Source organism: Crinia signifera, chromosome 6 (assembly GCF_055691185.1).
Source record: "Crinia signifera chromosome 6, ASM5569118v1, whole genome shotgun sequence".
Classification (NCBI taxonomy): Eukaryota; Metazoa; Chordata; class Amphibia; order Anura; family Myobatrachidae; genus Crinia; species Crinia signifera.
Window position 1 is genome coordinate 24,176,193 of NC_139222.1, and position 20,965 is coordinate 24,197,157.

The 20,965-nt window shown below is 51.8% G+C and overlaps 1 protein-coding gene across 1 annotated transcript in view; it reads left to right on the plus strand.

Moving 5' to 3' along the window:
• The first annotated feature begins 2,511 nt into the window (after positions 1–2,511).
• LOC146010222 (uncharacterized) overlaps positions 2,512–20,965 on the plus strand; it is a 63,332-nt gene continuing 44,878 nt past the window's right edge. Inside the window, 4 exon segments of the mRNA XM_083151258.1 lie at positions 2,512–2,844; positions 10,970–11,048; positions 13,138–13,235; positions 15,096–15,240. Of these exon segments, the coding sequence (XP_083007384.1) occupies positions 2,842–2,844; positions 10,970–11,048; positions 13,138–13,235; positions 15,096–15,240 (325 nt within the window). The 5' untranslated portion in view covers positions 2,512–2,841.

Genomic DNA, 20,965 nt, shown 5'->3' on the forward strand with positions numbered 1-20,965 from the left:
AATAGCGTTTGCGGTCCAGCAGCCAATCAGAAGTAGCATTGGCTGCTGGACTGCGAGCGCCTATTGGTTAGCGGTCCAGCGGGAGACCTCAGTCTGGCTAAGGCAGGCACAGAGGGGAGCTGGGCGGGCTTGGCAACGAGCAAGGTCAGTCCTCTTAGCAACGAGCAAGGTCAGTCCCCCTTGGCAAGGTCAGTCCCCCTGGCATAGAGCATGAAGTTCCGAGCAATGAGCATGTAGATAAGTGCCACTTATGTGACAAATGGGCATTACGGTTTGTTATATAGTATGTAATGGGCATCATGTGTGGCCTTATGTGTAATTGGCAGTACAGCATGCGGCTTTATGTGTAATGGGTATTACAAAGTTTGCTAAAATGTGGGTACTTGTGAATTATCCGGGCTCCCGATGTTGAAATTATATGACAGTACATTAAGAATACGATGCGACGCGATTTCCCTTGAAATTTCCTTGAAGACAAAATCGCGTCGCATTGTATGCTATTGTATGGTATACAATGGCATGCGATGCGATTTTAACTATCAACGTGAACCTGAAGTGTGGCTATCAACGTGAACCCGAAGCGTGGCGAGCGGCGGCGGTACGCGTCCTGCGACCTTTTCATACCCCCACTATCCACGTCGGCGTGGAGTTGAGAATAGAATAGTGTGGCGAGCGCAGCGGACACCTGTGAAGCCCGCGAGGGGACGCGGATAGCTGTGAAGGTGTCGGCGTCCGCTCGCCACACTATTCTATTCTCAACTCCACGCCGACATGGATAGTGGGGGTATGAAAAGGTCGGAGGACGCGTACCGCCGCCGCTCGCCACGCTTCGGGTTGGCGTCATTAGTGGGGTGGCGTTAACAATGGGGGCATTTAGCCATCAGGGTGGGTATACAATTAAAAATGGGGTCTGGGGGGCCATTTCACATATGAAACAGGCATATGGGTGCCTTCACATATTAAAATTGCGTCAAATCGCATCGCATGCAATCTGATTGTATGCAATGCGATTTGACGCGATTTTTAGGTGCAATGAAGAAAATCGGGCGCCCGGATAATTCACAAGTACCAAAATGTGCAATGGGCATTACGGTGTGTGGTATAATGTCAGGCCGCGCCCCCTTTTTGACGCATCGTAGAACCTGGCTACACCACTGGGTGGGATACAGGGGTCGCATGCGATGGATCGCATGCAACCCTGCCAACTTGGAACGTTCCGGTGGGTTGTGGGTGATCGGCTGGGCATGTGAGAATTCGCAGTACTGTATGCCCAGCTTTAACATTAGTTCTTCAGAAAGCAAACAGACAAATGAGGAATTTCCAGTCACATTCAGGTGCCACCAGCCCAGTGATGCAGAGTCCTAGTGGTGATGTGGAGAACCTGGCCAGGATACTAACACTCGCTAGTGCTGTGGCCTCCAGGGACAGGGGATGGGGAGCAGCGAGGTGCCTGGGGGGCGGGGTATAGGGGATGGGGAGCAGCGAGGTGCCTGGGGGCGGGGTATAGGGGATGGGGAGCAGCGAGGTGGTGCTGCCAACACAAAAATAGAAAAGAACAAAGATTGAGACTGCGTAGCAGAAATGTTATAATAATGCCTGTCTCCTGGGGATGGCCATCGACCATCGATGGTTCATGGCCGATGTCGAATACTTTTGCCATCGATGGGGGGAGAACAGATGGTTTCCATCCATCGATGGAATAGCAAAACAATGTTTTTTCTTTTTTGCCGGGACACCCGCAAAGCCCCACCCCAGTGTTTTGATTGGCCCACAGGCCAATCAATCAAACACAATGGATGACCATCCAAATATAGATGGTCATCCATTGCATAGTTTAGCACTATCGATGGCCAGTTGCAGAATTGCAATCGATGGCAACCATCGATGGCCATCCCTACTGTCTCCCGCTAGCACTGCTGTACCTAGCTACGAGAGAGGGACAGCGACACTGCTGCCTAGTGGGACACTGGTGGGGGGTACAAGTCCCAGCATGCAAACCGGTCTACAAGAACTACAAGTCCCAGCATGCACACCAGTGTATAAGAACTACAAGTCCCAGCATGCACACCAGTGTACAAGAACTACAAGTCCCAGCATGCACACCAGTGTACAAGAACTACAAGTTCCAACATGCACACCTGTGTACAAGAACTACAAGCCCCAGCATGCACACCAGTCTCTGCCTTGCAGCACCACAGCTAGGGCTGGGAGGACTCAGCTGCCTCTCCCTGGTCCCAGTGATAGCACACACCTGGTATTATACTGCAGCCTGTGTGAGTAGAGCAGCAGCTCCCCTGTAAGTGCCCTTATGGCTCACACCCAGCAATCACTACTATGCTGTTACTAGCAGTATAATACCTGGGGTCACCTGGTGCCAGCTGCAGCACTCTCCCTCCTGCCTGCCATGCACACCAGGAAGGGACGTTTCCCTGGTAACACAGCTCCTCCCACTACAGCCGCGGGGAAGTCTGGGACTGAGCCGAGTACAAACCACAACAAAATGGCCGCCGCTGTATGAGAACACTGGGGCATCACTGCCGGGCGGCTAGAAGACGTAATTGCCCCTGCGAGAATGCATAGAGAGAGTTATGTGCTGTGCGGTCACCGGTAGCTAATTCCGCGCTATACCACTAGCAAGTTTCCATAGCAACTGTCCCCTGTGTGAGGGAGCGGCGGCCATTTTCCCGAAGATCAATCCCCGCCTTCATTGGCTGCAGCATCTCGGCTTCTTCCTGCAGGAGCAGCGCTGCTGATCTTACCTGAGGCCTCTCACTTCCAGCAGCCGCGGTGATTAAGTTACGGGGGACCGAGAGAAGACATTGCTGTATCTGGCAGCAGGTGATGGTATTGTGCTGCCCTGGTGTTATTATACAGGGGGAGCAGCCTGCGGTGTCCTGTTATACAGGGGGAGCTGCCTGCGGTGTCCTGTTATACAGGGGGAGCTGCCTGCGGTGTCCTGTTATACAGGGGGAGCGGCCTGTGGTGTCATGTTATACAGGGGGGAGGTTGTCCTGTTGTTATACAGGGGGAGTGGCCTGTGGCATCCTGTTATACAGGGGGAGCGGCCTGCAGTGTCCTGTTATACAGGGGGAGCGGCCTGTGGTGTCCTGTTATACAAGAGGAGTGGCCAGCGGCGTCGTGGTATGCAGGGGGAGTGGCCTGCAGTGTCCTGTTGTCATATAGGGGGGAGCTGGGGGGGGGGGCATCCTGTTATCCAGGGGGGAGCTTGGCGGGGGCATCCTGTTATACAGGGGGAGCAGCCTCTATTGTCCAGTTATTACTATACAGGAGGAGCAGGCTGTGGTTTATTAATTGTATGGGGGATAGGCTATTAGATACAATATCTAATTTTCCTGGTGACAATGCACTTTGAAGGGTTTTTTTTTTTTTTAAGTACAAAATTTGAAAACGGTAAAATACAGGTACAATCAATACAATTAGAGGAATAGACACAAACAGACATTCAGATAGAACAGCGGTTCTCAAACTGTGGGTCCTGACCCCCTCAGCATGGGGTCACGACTCCATGTTGATGACCATCAGATTAATGTGTCTGTGGAGGGGGTCAGGGGATAACTCATTAATGCTGCTTTCAGACCGCAAAACTGGCTTTGACCCTGTATTTGGAAACGTTTCCAAAAACGGGTCTGCCAGGTAAAACCCCTTTCACACGCATCTCTTAAACGGTATATTACCGTTTAAGTGCGTCAAAGCCAGTCTTCAGCGCGCACCACCCCCCCCTCCCCCGGGGGTTAACACCTCCAAATCCCCCCCACCCCAGAGCTAACAAACCCCCCCCCCCCCCCCATTTTCTTATAAGAAAAGTGACTTTCGGAAAATGGCTGCCCCCATACGAAAGACAGTTTTTTAAAACAGGTTTTCCAATGGGGCAGCCATTTTCTGAAAGACGCTTTTTTTCATAAGTGCTTCCCCGACCATACTGCAGTGCCGGATCATGCAACGAAGGTACCGGCTGCATGGGGGTGTCGACACATGCGCGCGGGGGGGAAGGCACACGTGCGGGGGGCGGCTCCAGTGCTGCGAATATTTAATGAGTGCTCATTAAATATTCACTGCTCTGAATTTAGGACCCAGCTCATTGGCTGGGTCCTAAATACCGTTTCAGACCCGATTTTGATGCAAAAATACCGGGTCTGAAACGGGTAGGACCCTCCATTTTAACTGTTTTACAAAATCGGCTTTTGTAAAACGGTTAAGGGGTCCTGCACCTTTCAGACCGCACTGATTATCGTTTTAAAACGGTAAAAAAACGGCAATATACCGTTTACAAAGTGCGGTCTGAAAGGGGCATAATAAGTAAACACCCTGTGCTTCCCTCTTCGATCCCCGTTTCCCCCTTTTACACCCCCTCATTACCCACTGCCTCCCTATTACAATAGCGGCCACTTCAATTCACTGACCACACATGTGGTGCCCATTTTGTGGCAACTTGCTGGGGTCCTGTAATAATTTTTAGTGTCTGACGGGGTCCCCGAGCAAAATAGTTTGAGAACCCATGAAATAGAAAAATCCAATGTGTACATAATGACATCAAGAAAACAAAGCGCATAGCCACGATTATGGTAAAATGGTGGAGCACCCTTTTGTAATGTAGCTAGATTATACCAAGTGGACAAGCGTACAGTGGGGCAGATGTATTACTGTGTTCTACGTTTTAAAAATAACGGGTCCCACTTCTCCTGCATAACGAGGGAAGCGGGCACCTCTTACAGCTGAATGTATATAAGGAGAGCCGTTCTGTCCAGCGTCCGCGGCTCTCCTTATCAGCGCCCCTGCATTGCTGAGCATGTGCATTTAAAAAAACGAGAACCCTCCCTCCCCCCGGCCATCTTACTGGGCATGCGCGAGATCTCGCTATTATTTTTGTGATAAAAACATGTAAACATGTCACACAACATTAATTGCAGCATATGCACTTAACGCTGGTTAATACATCCACCCCTGTATTCCCAAGATTATCACCTTCAGCAATGGAAAGTTATATTATGCGGTACCCAAATATAAAAAAAATGTTTTTCATTAATAATGTATGTAACCAATAAAGAGTTGTCTGTTTTGGGGTAAAAAAGTGCTGCAAATGGGGGGTACAAGGTATGGGACAGGGTTATTGGGGTGCTGTATTAGTGGGACAAATGTTTTTATATACCCCAGATATGAGAGTATTTATATTACACACACTAGGTGATTCATCGCGCCCTACGGGCGCTCTTCACACCGTCGTAAGGGGCTGCGCCCCCTTAATTTGTGAACGTTTGTATATGAGAAATATGGTTAGAATTGTATGAAAGATGCCCTGTATTGCAACCTAGGTGTCCGCGAATCGCGGGAGGGGGGGTCGCGGAGGGTGCCGCGAATTGCAGGAGGGGGGGTCGCGGGGGTGCCGCGAATTGCAGGAGGGGGGGTTGTGGGGGGGTGGATGCTGCGAATCGTGGGAGGGATTGCAGAGAATCGCGGGAGGGGGGTCGCGGGGTGGGTTGCCGCAAATCGCGGGAGGGGGGTTACGGGGGCGGGGGTTGCGGCGAATCATGGTAGGGGGGGTCGCGGGGGGTGTGCCGTGAATCACGGGAGGGGGGGTCACGGGGTGGGGTGCCGAGAATCGCGGGGGTGTGTGTGTGTGCCGTGAATCGCGGGAGTGGGGGTTGCCGGGGGAGGGGGGGTGACGCGAATCACCACAAGAAAAAATCAACACAGAAAGGTCAACACATGTAAATGTTGACATAAGTGTGGCACTTCATTGGTGTCCATGTCGACACATGAGAATGAATATGAAAACATTCAAAAAATGAAAAAAAAAAACTTCAAAAACTCATGTCAACCTTTTTCATTGTCGACCATAGCCATGTCAGTGTTTTCCATGTGCAATTTAATTCTGGAGCTGCCGCGAATCGCGGGGGGGTGCCGCGAATTGCGGGAGGGGGGGGGTCGCGGGGGTGGGTGCCGCAAATCGCGGGAGGGGGGGTTACGGGGCGGGGGTTGCGGCGAATCATGGGAGGGGGGGTTGCGGGGGTGTGCCGTGAATCACGGGAGGGGGGGGTCACGGGGTGGGGTGCCGAGAATCGCGGGGGAGGTGTGTGTGTGTGTGTGTGCCGTGAATCGCGGGAGTGGGGGTTGTGGGGGTGGGGGGGGGTGTGACGCAAATCGCCACAAGAAAAAAATCAACACAGAAAGGTCAACACATGTAAATGTTGACATAAGTGTGGCACTTCATTGGTGTCCATGTTGACACATGAGAATGAATATGAAAATATTCAAAAAATGAAAAAAAACCTTAAAAAACTCATGTCAACCTTTTTCATTGTCGACCATAGCCATGTCAGTGTTTTCCATGTGCAATTTAATTCTGGAGCTGCCGCGCATCACGGGGGGTGCCGCGAATTGCGGGAGGGGGTGGGTCGCGGGGTTGGGTGCCGCGAATCGCGGGAGGGCGGGGTTCAAAGGGGTTCCGGTGGGGGGTTGCCGCGAATTGCGGGAGGTGGGGGGTCACGGGGGGTGTCGCGAATCGCGGGAGGGGGGGTTGCGGGGGGGGGGTGACGCGAATCGCCACAAGAAAAAATCAACACAGAAAGGTCAACACATGTAAATGTTGACATAAGTGTGGCACTTCATTGGTGTCCATGTCGACACATGAGAATGAATATGAAAATATTCAAAAAATGACAAAAAAACTTAAAAAACTCATGTCAACCTTTTTCATTGTCGACCATAGCCATGTCAGTGTTTTCCATGTGCAATTTAATTCTGGAGCTGCCGCGAATCGCGGGAGGGCGGGGTTCACAGGGGTTCCGGTGGGGGGTTGCCGCGAATTGCGGGAGGTGGGGGGTCACGGGGGGTGCCGTGAATCACGGGAGGGGGGGTCACGGGGTGGGGTGCCGAGAATCGCGGGGGAGGTGTGTGTGTGCCGTGAATCGCGGGAGTGGGGGGGGGGGTGGGGGGGTACGTGACGCGAATCGCCACAAGAAAAAATCAACACAGAAAGGTCAACACATGTAAATGTTGACATAAGTGTGCCACTTCATTGGTGTCCATGTCGACACATGACAATGAATATGAAAAAATTAAAAAAATTAAAAATAAATCTTCAAAAACTCATGTCAACCTTTTTCATTGTCGACCATAGCCATGTCAGTGTTTTGCATGTGCCATTTAATCCTGGGGCTGCTGCGAATTGCGGGGGGGGGGGGTGCCGCGAATCGCGGGAGGGGGGTCGCAGGGGGGGTGCCGCCAATCGCGCAAGGGGGGGTCGCGGGGGGTTTCTTTTTGCCGCGAATCGCGGGAGGGAGGTCGCGGGGGGTGTTTTTTCCGCGAATCGGGGGGGGGGTCACAGGGGAGGGTTTGCCGCGATTCGCGGGAGGGGGGGGGGTCGCGGGGTGGTGGTTATGCCGCGAATTGCGGGAGGGGTCGTGGGGGGGGTCTTTTTGCAGCGAATCGTGGGAGGGGGGGTCGCGGGGGTGTTTTTGCTGCGAATCGCGGTATGGGGGGGTCGCGGGGGAGCGGGTGTTTTTGCCGCGAATCGCGGGCGCGCGCGGGGGGGGGAGGTTTTGCCGCAAATCGCGGGAGGGGGGCGCTCACCTGGTGGCTGTGGAGTAGCAGTGCTGGGCAACATGGGAAGGCAGTGGGTGTCTGGCACTGTCTGTGGGCTCACTGGGCTGGTTCTCTGTCACATACCTCCCAACATGACCCTCTCCAGGAGGGACACAATGCTCTGTTTCTAGACTTCCCCTTAATGTATGATTGCCATCACCTGTTTTAAACAGGTTAATTTCTCAGAAAGGTGTTCAGCACAGATGAAGGCAATCACACATTAAGAGGAAAGTCCAGGAACAGAGCGTTATAGACACAGACACCCACTTTGAGTGACAGATGTAGCCAAATATATAGGAGATAAGCTGCTTTTTCTTATTTTCAGTGTTTTTATTGCAGCCGTTTAATTTTATCTTTAAACCTTTTTATTCTGCCCTGTGTTCTCCTATGTTACTGTGCCATGTTTGGGGGGGGGTACAGGGTGATTTCCCTAATGTCACCTGCACTTTTCACTGGTTAACCCGTTTTTGCAATTATCTAATAGAATTGGGCAAAAAAGGAGCGCACACAACTGCGATATGTGGGTTTTTGGGGGTGATAAGTGCAATAACTTTACCTGCGATTGTGGGTCGGGTTATCACTGCTAATAGGATGTTTCCCTATTATTATTATTATTATTATTATTATTATTATTATTATTATTATTATATTTTAATATTTAAAAACCTGCAGTTCCTCTTTCCTGCCTGAGGTGTCGCTCTCTGCTGTGATGTTTCTAGCACAATCTGGTCTGCATATCAGTGCTGAAATACAGAGCACACTGTGCTAGAATCACCACAGCAGACAGCGACACCCAGGCAGGGAGGAGGAACTGCACGAGGTGTGACAGATGCAGGGTGCTATAGTGAACACTACCTATGTGAGGGTATTAATCACAGCTATACACTACTGGATCACAGCGACCCCTTAATAACTGACCACACACTAGATGCTGACGCCTCACTGTGATTAATAATCTCTACTGAGCTGATCAGATGATAAGGATTAAACCACCATCTATATCCCTCATATGGGTACAGGTGCCCCAAGCAGCTATGGGATATAATACTGCCATTTACATAAGGGTGACCTCAGTGTACATATGATGTCATCTGATAAATTATGTATAACAAATCCTGGTACTTGTTTCCTAGCACGGTGCCCGTCATATGCCATCGCATACCATTAGTTAAGGTATCAGACCCGATGTTACATTGTACAGCCACCCTGATGGGCGATTACTATGTTAAATGCACCCCCATTGTTAACGCCAACCCGAATCGTGGCGAGTGCAGCGGTACTGGTCCTCCGACCTTTTCATACCCCCACTATCCACGTCGGCGTGGAGTTGATTTTAGATAGTGGGGGTATGAAAAGGTCAGAGGACGCGTACCGTCGCCGCTCGCCACGCTTCGGGGTGGCGTTGATAGTGGGGGGTGTCGTTAACAATGGGGGTGCATTTAACATAGTAATCACCCATCAGGGTGGCTGTACAATGAAATATCGGCTCTGATCGCATCACATGAGATGCGACCCGATCAGATAGACCCGATGGCGTAAGATAAAAATCGTGGGCGCCGTGCTAGGAAACAAGCACCCAAATCCTCCCTCAGAGCACAGTACACAAGTGTGTGTATAATATATAGGCCTTTATGTACAGGCAATACTGACACAAGTAATGATTGCAGCAATAATACACAGACAAGCTTTTAATCACTTTTTTAATTGCAGCAGTTCTCTAACTGTGAGTCCTGACCCCAAAGTGGGTCCATGTTGCTGACAGTCAGGCTGATGACTTCTCTGATCTCAGTCAGGGATCCAAGGAGTCTGAAAAAAATCAGTAGAATTGTCTGTTAAGGCCCCCATACATTAAGCGATATGGGCATGATTTCACCCGATATTGCCAGGATGGCCCTATTGGGTGTGCAGCATTTGACATAGGGGGGTGTGACCAGAGAGGTGACTGCTGGGAGTGGGACATTATACAGTAACACCGGAGGATGTGACAGGAGAGGTGACTGCTGGGAATCGGGCATTATACAGTAACACCGGGGGATATGAGTGGAGAGGTGACTGCTGACAATGGGACGTTATACAGTAACACTGGGAATGTGACCGGAGAGGTGACTGCTGGGAATTGAGCATTATACAGTAACACCAGGGGATGTGACCGGAGAGGTGACTGCTGGGAATGGGACATTATACAGCAACACCAGGGGATGTGACTGGAGAGGTGACTGCTGGGAATGGGACATTATACAGTAACACCGGGGGATGTGACAGGAGAGGTGACTGCTGGGAATCGGGCATTATACAGTAACACCGGGGGATATGAGTGGAGAGGTGACTGCTGACAATGGGACGTTATACAGTAACACTGGGAATGTGACCGGAGAGGTGACTGCTGGGAATGGAGCATTATACAGTAACACCAGGGGATGTGACCGGAGAGGTGACTGCTGGGAATGGGACATTATACAGCAACACCGGGGGATGTGACCGGAGAGGTGACTGCTGGGAATGGGGCATTATACAGTAACACCGGGGGATGTGACTGCAGAGGTGACTGCTGGGAATGGGGCATTATACAGTAACATCGGGAGATGTGACCGGAGAGGTGACTGCTGGGAATGGGGCATTATACAGTAACAATGGGGCATGTGACCGGAGAGGTGATTGCTGGGAATAAGACATTATACAGTAACACCGGGGATGTGACCAGAGAGGTGACTGCTGGGAGTGGGACATTATACAGTAACACCGGGGGATGTGACAGGAGAGGTGACTGCTGGGAATGGGACATTATACAGTAACACTGGGGGATATGAGTGTAGAGGTGACTGCTGACAATGGGACGTTATACAGTAACACTGGGAATGTGACCGGAGAGGTGACTGCTGGGAATGGAGCATTATACAGTAACGCCAGGGGATGTGACCGGAGAGGTGACTGCTGGGAATGGGGCATTATACAGTAACACTGGGAATGTGACCGAAGAGGTGACTGCTGGGAATGGAGCATTATACAGTAACGCCAGGGGATGTGACTGGAGAGGTGACTGCTTGGAATGGGACATTATACAGTAACGCCGGGGGATGTGACTGCTGGGAATGGGACATTATACAGTAACACCAGGGGATGTGACTGGAGAGGTGACTGCTGGGAATGGGGCATTATACAGTAACACTGGGAATGTGACCGGAGAGGTGACTGCTGGGAATGGAGCATTATACAGTAACGCCGGGGGATGTGACTGGAGAGGTGACTGCTGGGAATGGGACATTATACAGTAACACCGGGGGATGTGATTGTGTGATGAATGTATCACTGTGTTTGTCAGTTTCCTATAACATCCTAGCAGGATGTTATTGTCTGTCTCTCCACACAGGAGGGGAAGTATATAGAGGAACACAAGGATCTGTACAAGTTTATAATGATGGAGAATTACCGGCCCCTCACATCACTGGGTAAGAAGAGACTTCTTTATTGTACAAGGAAGATCATCTATAGGGGCCATCTACACACAATAATCATCTTCTAGCTGCGTATATACAATGTCCTCAATCACTGCAAGTCTCCTACAGATGGGCCCAGTAACAGAGATACCCCAGAGAGATGTCCCCATCCTCTGTATTCCCAGGATAATCACATATATACCATGTCCTCAGTCACTGCGTGTCTCCTACAGATGGGCCCAGTAACAGAGATACCCCAGAGAGATATCCCCGTCCTCTGTATTCCCAGGATAATCGCATATATACAATGTCCTCAGTCACTGCGTGTCTCCTACAGATGGGCCCAGTAACAGAGATATCCCAGAGAGATGTCTCCGTCCTCTGTATTACCAGGATAATCACATATGTACCATGTCCTCAGTCACTGTGTGTCTCCTACAGATGGGCCCAGTAACAGAGATACCCCAGAGAGATGTCCCCGTCCTCTGTATTCCCAGGATAATCACATATGTACCATGTCCTCAGTCACTGTGTGTCTCCTACAGATGGGCCCAGTAACAGAGATACCCCAGAGAGATGTCCCCGTCCTCTGTATTCCCAGGATAATCACATATATACCATGTCCTCAGTCACTTTGTGTCTCCTACAGATGGGGCCAGTAATGGTGTGTACACACGGGGGCGATATGCCATGAGATGCGAGTCCCGACGCGATCAGGTCGCATCGGGACTCGCATCTCACGGCATGCTAGAGGGGCACAATTTACACTATATAGTACAGATCTGCACTATATAGTGTTGCCTGCCCTCTCTATCTAGCTGCCGATATGCGCTCACACGGGAGCGCGCAACGGCAGCGCATCGGGCTTGGAAGCCCTAAAACAGCATGCGATTTGCATGCAATTTGGCTTCCGATGTTCCCTATATCAGAAACATCGGAAGCCAAATCGAACCGTGTGTACACACCATTACAGAGATACCCCAGAGAGATGTCCCTGTCCTCTGTATTCCCAGGATAATCACATATATACCATGTCCTCAGTCACTGCATGTCTCCTACAGATGGGGCCAGTAACAGAGATACCCCAGAGAGATGTCCCCGTCCTCTGTATTCCCTGGATAATCACATATATACCATGTCCTCAGTCACTGTGTGTCTCCTACAGATGGGCCCAGTAACAGAGATACCCCAGAGAGATGTCCCCGTCCTCTGTATTCCCAGGATAATCACATATGTACCATGTCCTCAGTCACTGCGTGTCTCCTACAGATGGGTCCAGTAACAGTGATACCCCAGAGAGATGTCCCCGTCCTCTGTATTCCCAGGATAATCACATATATACAATGTCCTCAGTCACTGCGTGTCTCCTACAGATGGGCCCAGTAACAGAGATAACCCAGAGAGATGTCTCCGTCCTCTGTATTCCCAGGATAATCACATATATACCATGTCCTCAGTCACTGTGTGTCTCCTACAGATGGGCCCAGTAACAGAGATAACCCAGAGAGATGTCTCCGTCCTCTGTATTCCCAGGATAATCACATATATACCATGTCCTCAGTCACTGTGTGTCTCCTACAGATGGGCCCAGTAACAGAGATAACCCAGAGAGATGTCTCCGTCCTCTGTATTCCCAGGATAATAACATATATACCATGTCCTCAGTCACTGCGTGTCTCCTACAGATGGGCCCAGTAACAGAGATAACCCAGAGAGATGTCTCCGTCCTCTGTATTCCCAGGATAATCACATATATACCATGTCCTCAGTCACTGTGTGTCTCCTACAGATGGGCCCAGTAACAGAGATACCCCAGAGAGATGTCCCCGTCCTCTGTATTCCCAGGATAATCACATATATACCATGTCCTCAGTCACTGTGTGTCTCCTACAGATGGGGCCAGTAACAGAGATACCCCAGAGAGATGTCCCCGTCCTCTGTATTCCCAGGATAATCACATATATATCATGTCCTCAGTCACTGCGTGTCTCCTACAGATGGGGCCAGTAACAGAGATACCCCAGAGAGATGTCCCCGTCCTCTGTATTCCCAGGATAATCATATATATACCATGTCCTCAGTCACTGTGTGTCTCCTACAGATGGGGCCAGTAACAGAGATACCCCAGAGAGATGTCCCCATCCTCTGTATTCCCAACACTGTACAGAGGAGACTCACAGGACCCCACAGGAGGATCAGGTAGGTCTGTGTTTTGTGGCGACAGGTGGTATTTCATGCTCTACTATCCACTCTAGGGCAGGGGTGGCTCTTCTCCCCTTTATATGTGCACAACGCCGCATAAACAGAGACCCGAACACACTTGGTGTTCCTTCTAGGAACCAAACTGGGTAGGGGGCAGGAGGGGCGGACAAGGCACGGCGACGGCACATATTGGGGCATGCCCAGGCTGGCGCGTCCCTGAAGGGGGCGTGCCCGGACCGCCACGCCACTGAAGTGGGCGTGCCCGACCCGCCGCATCACTGAAGGGGATGTGCCCAGGCCATCGCGTCACTGAAGGGGGCGTGCCCGGCCGTGACTGAGTCCCCGAGCTGCCTGCAAAGCGCCGTGCAACGCAATCTATTGCGGCGCTGGGCTTCACCGGTGCACTCCGGCGGGACAGGTAGCAGGCTGTTTTAGCGTGGCGCTGCTAGAGGGGCAGGTCGCATTTTGGCCTTTAAAAATCAGGCAGGGCGCAGCGCCCAGCTAAAACAGCCTAGCGGGAACACTAACACTGTGACTAGTATAGAACTGGTACTGGAGATGCTGCTGCCAGTGTCCTCCTAGTATGACAGCACATGCGTGGGGTCAGTCCTTATGCGGCATGGCAGTCCTGTGCATGCTGAGGCCACATAAGGAGTGACCTGCCACAAAAGACGCTGGCAGCAGCAGCGTCTCCGGCACCAGTTAAATGGTACTCACATCCTCCCCCGGGGATAAGAGACGTGATTAGAAGGACGGCTGCAGTTCTGCAGATGGAGGAAAGAGCCAGTGACCGTTGGCCTATCACTCTCTCCTCCCCTCTAACTTTTTTCCATGCTGCAAAGCACTACTGGGAAGAGTGCAGGGAGCTGCTGGCAGAGGCTGGTCAGGACGTAACTGCGGAGCACCAACTTCAGTTCCACCCACAGCAATTTCTTCCTGCACCACTGGCTCCCCGCAGTGTGCACCCCGGGAACATAGAGATGGACAAGATGCTGATCTTGGTCTGCCAGTGTCCAGGAGCAATGGTGGTTGCAGAGTGGACACTGCTCCCTGGTTACAAGCATGGCCTTCCACATGAACCAGCTGCCCGGCATTGGATGGGGAGATTCCCCATTTTGTGTCTTCTGTCGGCAGAGTAACATGTAGGGTTCAGGCGCATGGTGATAAGTACATACAGTAAGCTGAGGTTGGGGACAATAGGGAGGCCCTTGCAAGATTTTGGTATGGGGCCCACAAAGTCCTAGTTACACCCCTGACTCACAGCGTGTTCAGCTCCGCCTGCCATCCTGATCCCACCTGGCTGCCCCCCAAGGTCCCTGGTAAGCAGGGCCCTTTTAAAAGATCTAATGCCGGAGAGATGACGCTGGCTCCATCTTTGTATAGGCCACAGCCCACTTTTGCCTGGTATCGGCTCTTTGCCTCTGATTGGTTGGCCACCCCTGCACTAGGGAATGGTTGGAGAATATAACAGGGCGCAGTGTCTCACTCCGCCCGGTACACTAAGCATGGCGATCTATGCTTGGGGACGCGGTGCTACGTTTCAGCGTCCATGTACATTCCAATTACAAAAAACAGTGGAAAATCCCACGTCAACCTTTTGACTGATGAGCTTCCCCATGTCAATCTTGTGGCCCAGTCGACCTGACCCTGTTGACTTTCAGTCATGTTGACCAAATGGTTTTAGACGCTATTCCTGTCTGTCCAATGATCCCATTCTGTTGGATTTAGGGTCTCCTCAATATACCAAAGTGACCGTCACTATATGAATAGCCGCAGGTGTGTGTGTGTGTGTCTTATACATATTCTACTGTGTAATCTCCATAACAGGAAACATTACTGATGTGTTATTTTGTTTAGGTTCAGTATGAAGATTTGACTGATATTAAGGTAGAAGACACAGAGGGAGAAAAGATGGATTTGATTGATATGAGGGCCGAAGACACATATATGAGGGGTGACCAGCAGTGTAAGAAGGAGGAAATCCCTACAGATCCCAGCACAGGTGAGGAATACTCGGTTAATACATTTTTTGGTGTATCTCCTCCTGCTCTCCCCCTCACATCATGTCACTGTGTGTTACCAGCCCAGAGATCTGACCAGTCTCCTCCCCACACTCTCTGGTGCATCTCATACATCAGGAGCCATCAGCCCCTATTATACTCCCGCTCTCCCCTCACATCATGTCACTGTGTGTTACCAGCCCAGAGATCTTACCAGTCTCCTCCCCACACTCTCTGGTGCATCTCATACATCAGGAGCCATCAGCCCCTATTATACTCCTGCTCTCCCCCTCACATCATGTCACTGTGTGTTACCAGCCCAGAGATCTGACCAGTCCCCTCCCCGCACTCTCTGGTGTATCTCATACATCAGGAGCCATCAGCCCCTATTATACTCCTGCTCTCCTCCACACATCATGTCTCTGTGTGTTACCATCCCAGAGATCTGACCAGTCCCCTCCCCGCACTCTCTGGTGTATCTCATACATCAGGAGCCATCAGCCCCTATTATACTCCTGCTCTCCTCCACACATCATGTCTCTGTGTGTTACCATCCCAGAGATCTGACCAGTCTCCTCCCCACACTCTCTGGTGTATCTCATACATCAGGAGCCATCAGCCCCTATTATACTCCTGCTCTCCCCCTCACATCATGTCACTGTGTGTTACCAGCCCAGAGATCTGACCAGTCTCCTTCCCACACTCTCTGGTGTATCTCATACATCAGGAGCCATCAGACCCTATTATACTCCTGCTCTCCCCTCACATCATGTCACTGTGTGTTACCAGCCCAGAGATCTGACCAGTCTCCTCCCCACACTCTCTGGTGTATCTCATACATCAGGGGCCATCAGCACCTATTATACTCCTGCTCTCCCCTCACATCATGTCACTGTGTGTTACCAGCCCAGAGATCTGACCAGTCCCCTCCCCGCACTCTCTGGTGTATCTCATACATCAGGAGCCATCAGCCCCTATTATACTCCCGCTCTACCCCTCACATCATGTCACTGTGTGTTACCAGCCCAGATATCTGACCAGTCTCCTCCCCGCACTCTCTGGTGTATCTCATATATCAGGAGCCATCAGCCCCTATTATACTCCTGCTCTCCTCCACACATCATGTCTCTGTGTGTTACCATCCCAGAGATCTGACCAGTCTCCTCTCTGGTGTATCTCATACATCAGGAGCCATCAGCCCCTATTATACTCCTGCTCTCCCCCTCACATCATGTCACTGTGTGTTACCAGCCCAGAGATCTGACCAGTCTCCTCCCCACACTCTCTGGTGTATCTCATACATCAGGAGCCATCAGCCCCTATTATACTCCTGCTCTCCCCCTCACATCATGTCACTGTGTGTTACCAGCCCAGAGATCTGACCAGTCTCCTCCCCACACTCTGGTGTTTCTCCTTCATCCACTAGGTGTCACTGGAGTTACACTGGGGAATAGAAGGCGACCACAGGGAGCATGGGCACTTTAAAATAATTAATCAGTGTGACCAACTCCTCCCCTTCTACTTCCCCTCCCAGTCTTAGATCGTGCCCAAAAGGGAGCAGGTCACATTTGGCTCATCTCCTGGGCTTTTTGTAATTAGGGCATAAAGCAGCAAGTTTTGCCTTTGAGGACAGGCAGATAGTTGCTGCTACTATCTGCCTGCGACGTGGGAGCCTGCCGGAGGGAGCCGGCTGCTGCTTAAGGGTTTGCGCCCGGCTCCCTGGCTGACAGAGACCACCCTCTCTGGAGCTGTAACGGGCGCCGCTCACATGCAGCGTGCACCCGATCCTCCCCCAGCCCCACCGCCGACGGCATGGCCGCAGCACTGTGAGTATTACCCTGCCTTCCTATTAGAGGAAGGTCAGGGACACAAACGGCGGTGCAGCAGAGGGTTTTTTAAACCTGGCGCCATTATGGGTGACGGAGCTGCCAGGCGGGGGGCGGAGTTACCGCGCGGTACTTCCCAGCAGGCCTTGGCATACCCCAGCGTTCCTGCAAGTCACGGCGGCCATCTTGGACATTTGGCGCCGTTTGAACACGCTGCTGGAGGCTCCACAGTTGCGCTGCAGATCTATCCTGACTGCAGTTGGGCGATTCCTGTCCCCTGGTGACCGTCCTGCTGAACGCTCTATCCGGTCTGTGAGTTACAGTGGGGATTAGAGCTAGGTGGAGACAGTTTGGGCTGTGTCTCAAACTTAGAGCTATAGCGCTCCTAGGTATATGCCATAGCGCTGTACAAAGCTCTGTGACAGCTCTTTTACTTTCACTGTCTCTCCCTTCCAGCATAATATATTGCTGCCTATCCTATACCTACTATCTGTGATCAGTCTGGTAGTGTGTGGTGATTGCTGGGTGTTCTGTTGAACCATGGCAGGGGGTAGCTCCAAGAGGGTTACTTGCAAGAAGTGTGCTGCTAAATTTACACCTTCTAAGGAGGGAGACTCTGTATGTGATAAATGCGCTGCTTTACCCCCAGCTCCAGAGTCCCCCATGCATATCCCTGTTTGGGCATCACAATTAGCTGATGTGATGTCTCATTTAGCTTGCGAGCTCTCTGCAGCTCAAAAGGACAGAGAGACTTCCAGAACTCAACAGGCTTCCTTGACTTCTGCTGTGCAGAGCTTAACAAAGGCCTTGACACCAGCAGAGGGCGCCATTGCTTCATCTTCTAGGCAAAATCCCCCTACCTTACTCAGGAAAAGGGTATTACAGCCCTCTGGGGATTCTGGGGAGTATGATGATATGCCTGATCTGGAGGAGGGCGAATTTGCCCTTCCAGATAATTATGATGATGATGTGGAACCTGAGGCTCAGACGTTAGTTACGCAAGAGCCGGCCCCAGCCACTCCAGGTCTGGAGGACCTTATACATATGGTAAAGGTTGCCTGCAGGGTGTCAGATGACACAGACATTCCTGCTCGTCCTTCTTTCTTTGGAAAGAGACAAAGGCAGTCACCCACCTTCCCCCCAGCGGAGGAGTTGGATGAACATATATTGCAGGCTTGGAATCATCCTGATAAAAAAATTCCAGGTACCTCAGAGGTTTCTGGCTGCTTATCCTCTTCCACCAGAGGGTAGAAAGAGGGTCGAGATTCCTCCAGTAGTGGACTCTTCAGTCTCACGACTGTCTAAAAAGACGGTTCTCCCGGTGCCGGGTGCAACCACTCTTAAGGATACTTCTGACCGTAAGTTGGAGGTTACCCTTAAGAACATTTTTTCTGCAGCTGGAATTATTCAGCGTCCGGCCCAGGTCGGGTGCTGGGTAAATAAAGCCATGGGGGTATGGGCTTCTCAGATCCTAACAGAGGTCCGTGAGGGCTCTGATCCTGCTTCTATTGTTCAGCTGGCAGAGGCGCCTCGGCAGCTGTCCAGGAGCCCAAGTCCTCCAAGCCAGCCGCATGACTGTCCACGGTCTCATCTGGGGGATCCCAGAGTCGGGGCCCGACTGCTGTCCTTCTGTCACATCTGGCTGCAGTCTTGTCAGGACTCGTGGGTAAGGGATCTGGTGACCCAGGGTTACAAGATCCATTTCAGGTTAGTCCCTCCAAACAGGTTTTTCAAGACCGGTCTCCCAGTCTCAGGAGACAAGGCCCAACTTCTGTTGTCAGCAATCAACAAGCTGCGGACAACGGGAGTTGTGATACCAGGGATACTACTCCAGTCTGTTCCTGGTGCCGAAGCCGGATGGCTCGGTAAGGCCTATACTAAATCTAAAGGATTTGAATCCGTTTCTACAAGCGGTCAAATTCAAGATGGAGTCCCTGCAGTCGGTGATTCAGGGACTGGAACAGGGAGAGTTCCTGGTATCCTTGGATATCAGGGACGCCTACCTGCACATCCCCATCTGGCCTCCTCACCAGGCCTTTCTCCGGTTCGCTATACAGGAACAACACTGGCAGTTCCAGGCCCTGCCGTTTGGTCTCTCATCAGCCCCCAGGGTCTTCACCAAGGTGATGGCGGTGATGATGGAGGTCCTCAGGGCACAGGGGATTACCATCATCCCCTACTTGGACGATCTTCTTCTGAAGAATCGTTCGAGGGAGGCCCTGTTGTCCAACATACGGCTCACCCAGGAGACTCTCATCAGTCATGGGTGGATTCTGAACTTTGCAAAGTCTCAGCTACAGCCGTCCCAACGTCTTCTCTTTTTGGGGATGATTCTGGACACCCAGCAGATGAAGGTTTTTCTACCGCCCGACAAAGTTCAGTCCCTGCAGGTCCTGGTCAGGTCGGTCTTGCGACGGCCACAGGTAACGGTGCACCTTTGCACCAGACTCTTGGGGAAGATGGTGTCCTCCTTCGAGGCGGTACAATATGGCCGCTTCCACTCGCGCCAATTCCAGTTGTCTCTCCTTCACCAGTGGTCAGGGTCTCACCTGCATCTTCAGCAGCGGGTGACCCTGTCTCCTCGAGCCCGTCTGTCTCTGCTGTGATGGCTCAACTCCGAAAACCTGCAAAGGGGCAGGAGGTTCGGCATATGGGAGTGGACTCTCCTCACCACAGACGCCAGCCTTCGAGGCTGGGGGGCGGTAACGCTGGAACACCAGTTCCAGGGTTTATGGACGAGGCAGGAGAGCTTACTCCCCATCAATGTGCTGGAACTCAGAGCAGTCTACTATGCTCTTCTGCAGGCGGGACACCTGCTGCGGAGCAGAGCAATCAGAGTTCAGTCCGACAACGCCACAGCCGTCGCCTACATAAACAAACAGGGCGGCACTCGGAGCAAGGCAGCGATGAAGGAAGTAAGCAGGATCATCCTCTGGGCTCAGAACCATGCTCAGGCCTTGTCAGCGGTGTTACTCCCCGGAGTAGACAATTGGGAGGCCGACTTTCTAAGTCGGCAACATGCCCACCAGGGGGAGTGGTGCCTCAACCCTCAGGTATTTCAGTCCCTAATACATCGTTGGGGGTGTCCGCAGGCGGATCTGATGGCGTCCCGCCACAACTTCCAGCTCCCAACATACTTTGCGTGGACTCGAGATCCTCAGGCCGCAGGGGTGGACGCTCTGGTCGCCCCTTGGCCGTTCCAGTTCATTTACCTCTTTCCTCCCTTTCCGCTGATACCGCGGGTATTACAGCGCATTCGCAGGGAGGGGGTAACAGCGCTTCTGATAGCGCCGGATTGGCCCCGGCGCTCGTGGTACACCAACCTGACGGATCTTCTAATCGACGAGCCGTGGCCGCTACCTCTTCAAGAGGACCTCCTCAGTCAGGGTCCCTTCATCTACCCAGATTTAGGACGTCTACATTTGACGGCGTGGCTGCTGAGAGGTCCATCTTGAGACATGCAGGTATCCCTAGGGCGGTGATACCTACAATGATGAGGGCCAGGAAGGAAGTCACCTCCAGACACTATCATCGTATTTGGAGATCCTATGTGGCGTGGTGCGAAAGACGCAGAGTGTCCTCTACTCTGTTCAAGAAGGCTCGGTTGCTCCTGTTTTTACAGGAAGGATTAAACTCTGGACTTAGACTGAATACACTTAAGGTGCAGGTTTCAGCACTTTCAGTTTTTTTCCAGAAACGTATAGCTCTCATTCCGGAAGTCCACACTTTTTTTCCAGGGGGTGCTGAGGCTTCAGCCCCCTATTCGTCCGCCTACGGCTCCCTGGGACCTAGAGTTGGTCCTCCAGATTTTTGAGGTCATCGATTATTTGAGCCGTTAGAAGAGGTGGATCTTCGATATCTCACTTGGAAGGTGGTTCTTCTTTTGGCTCTGGCCTCGGCC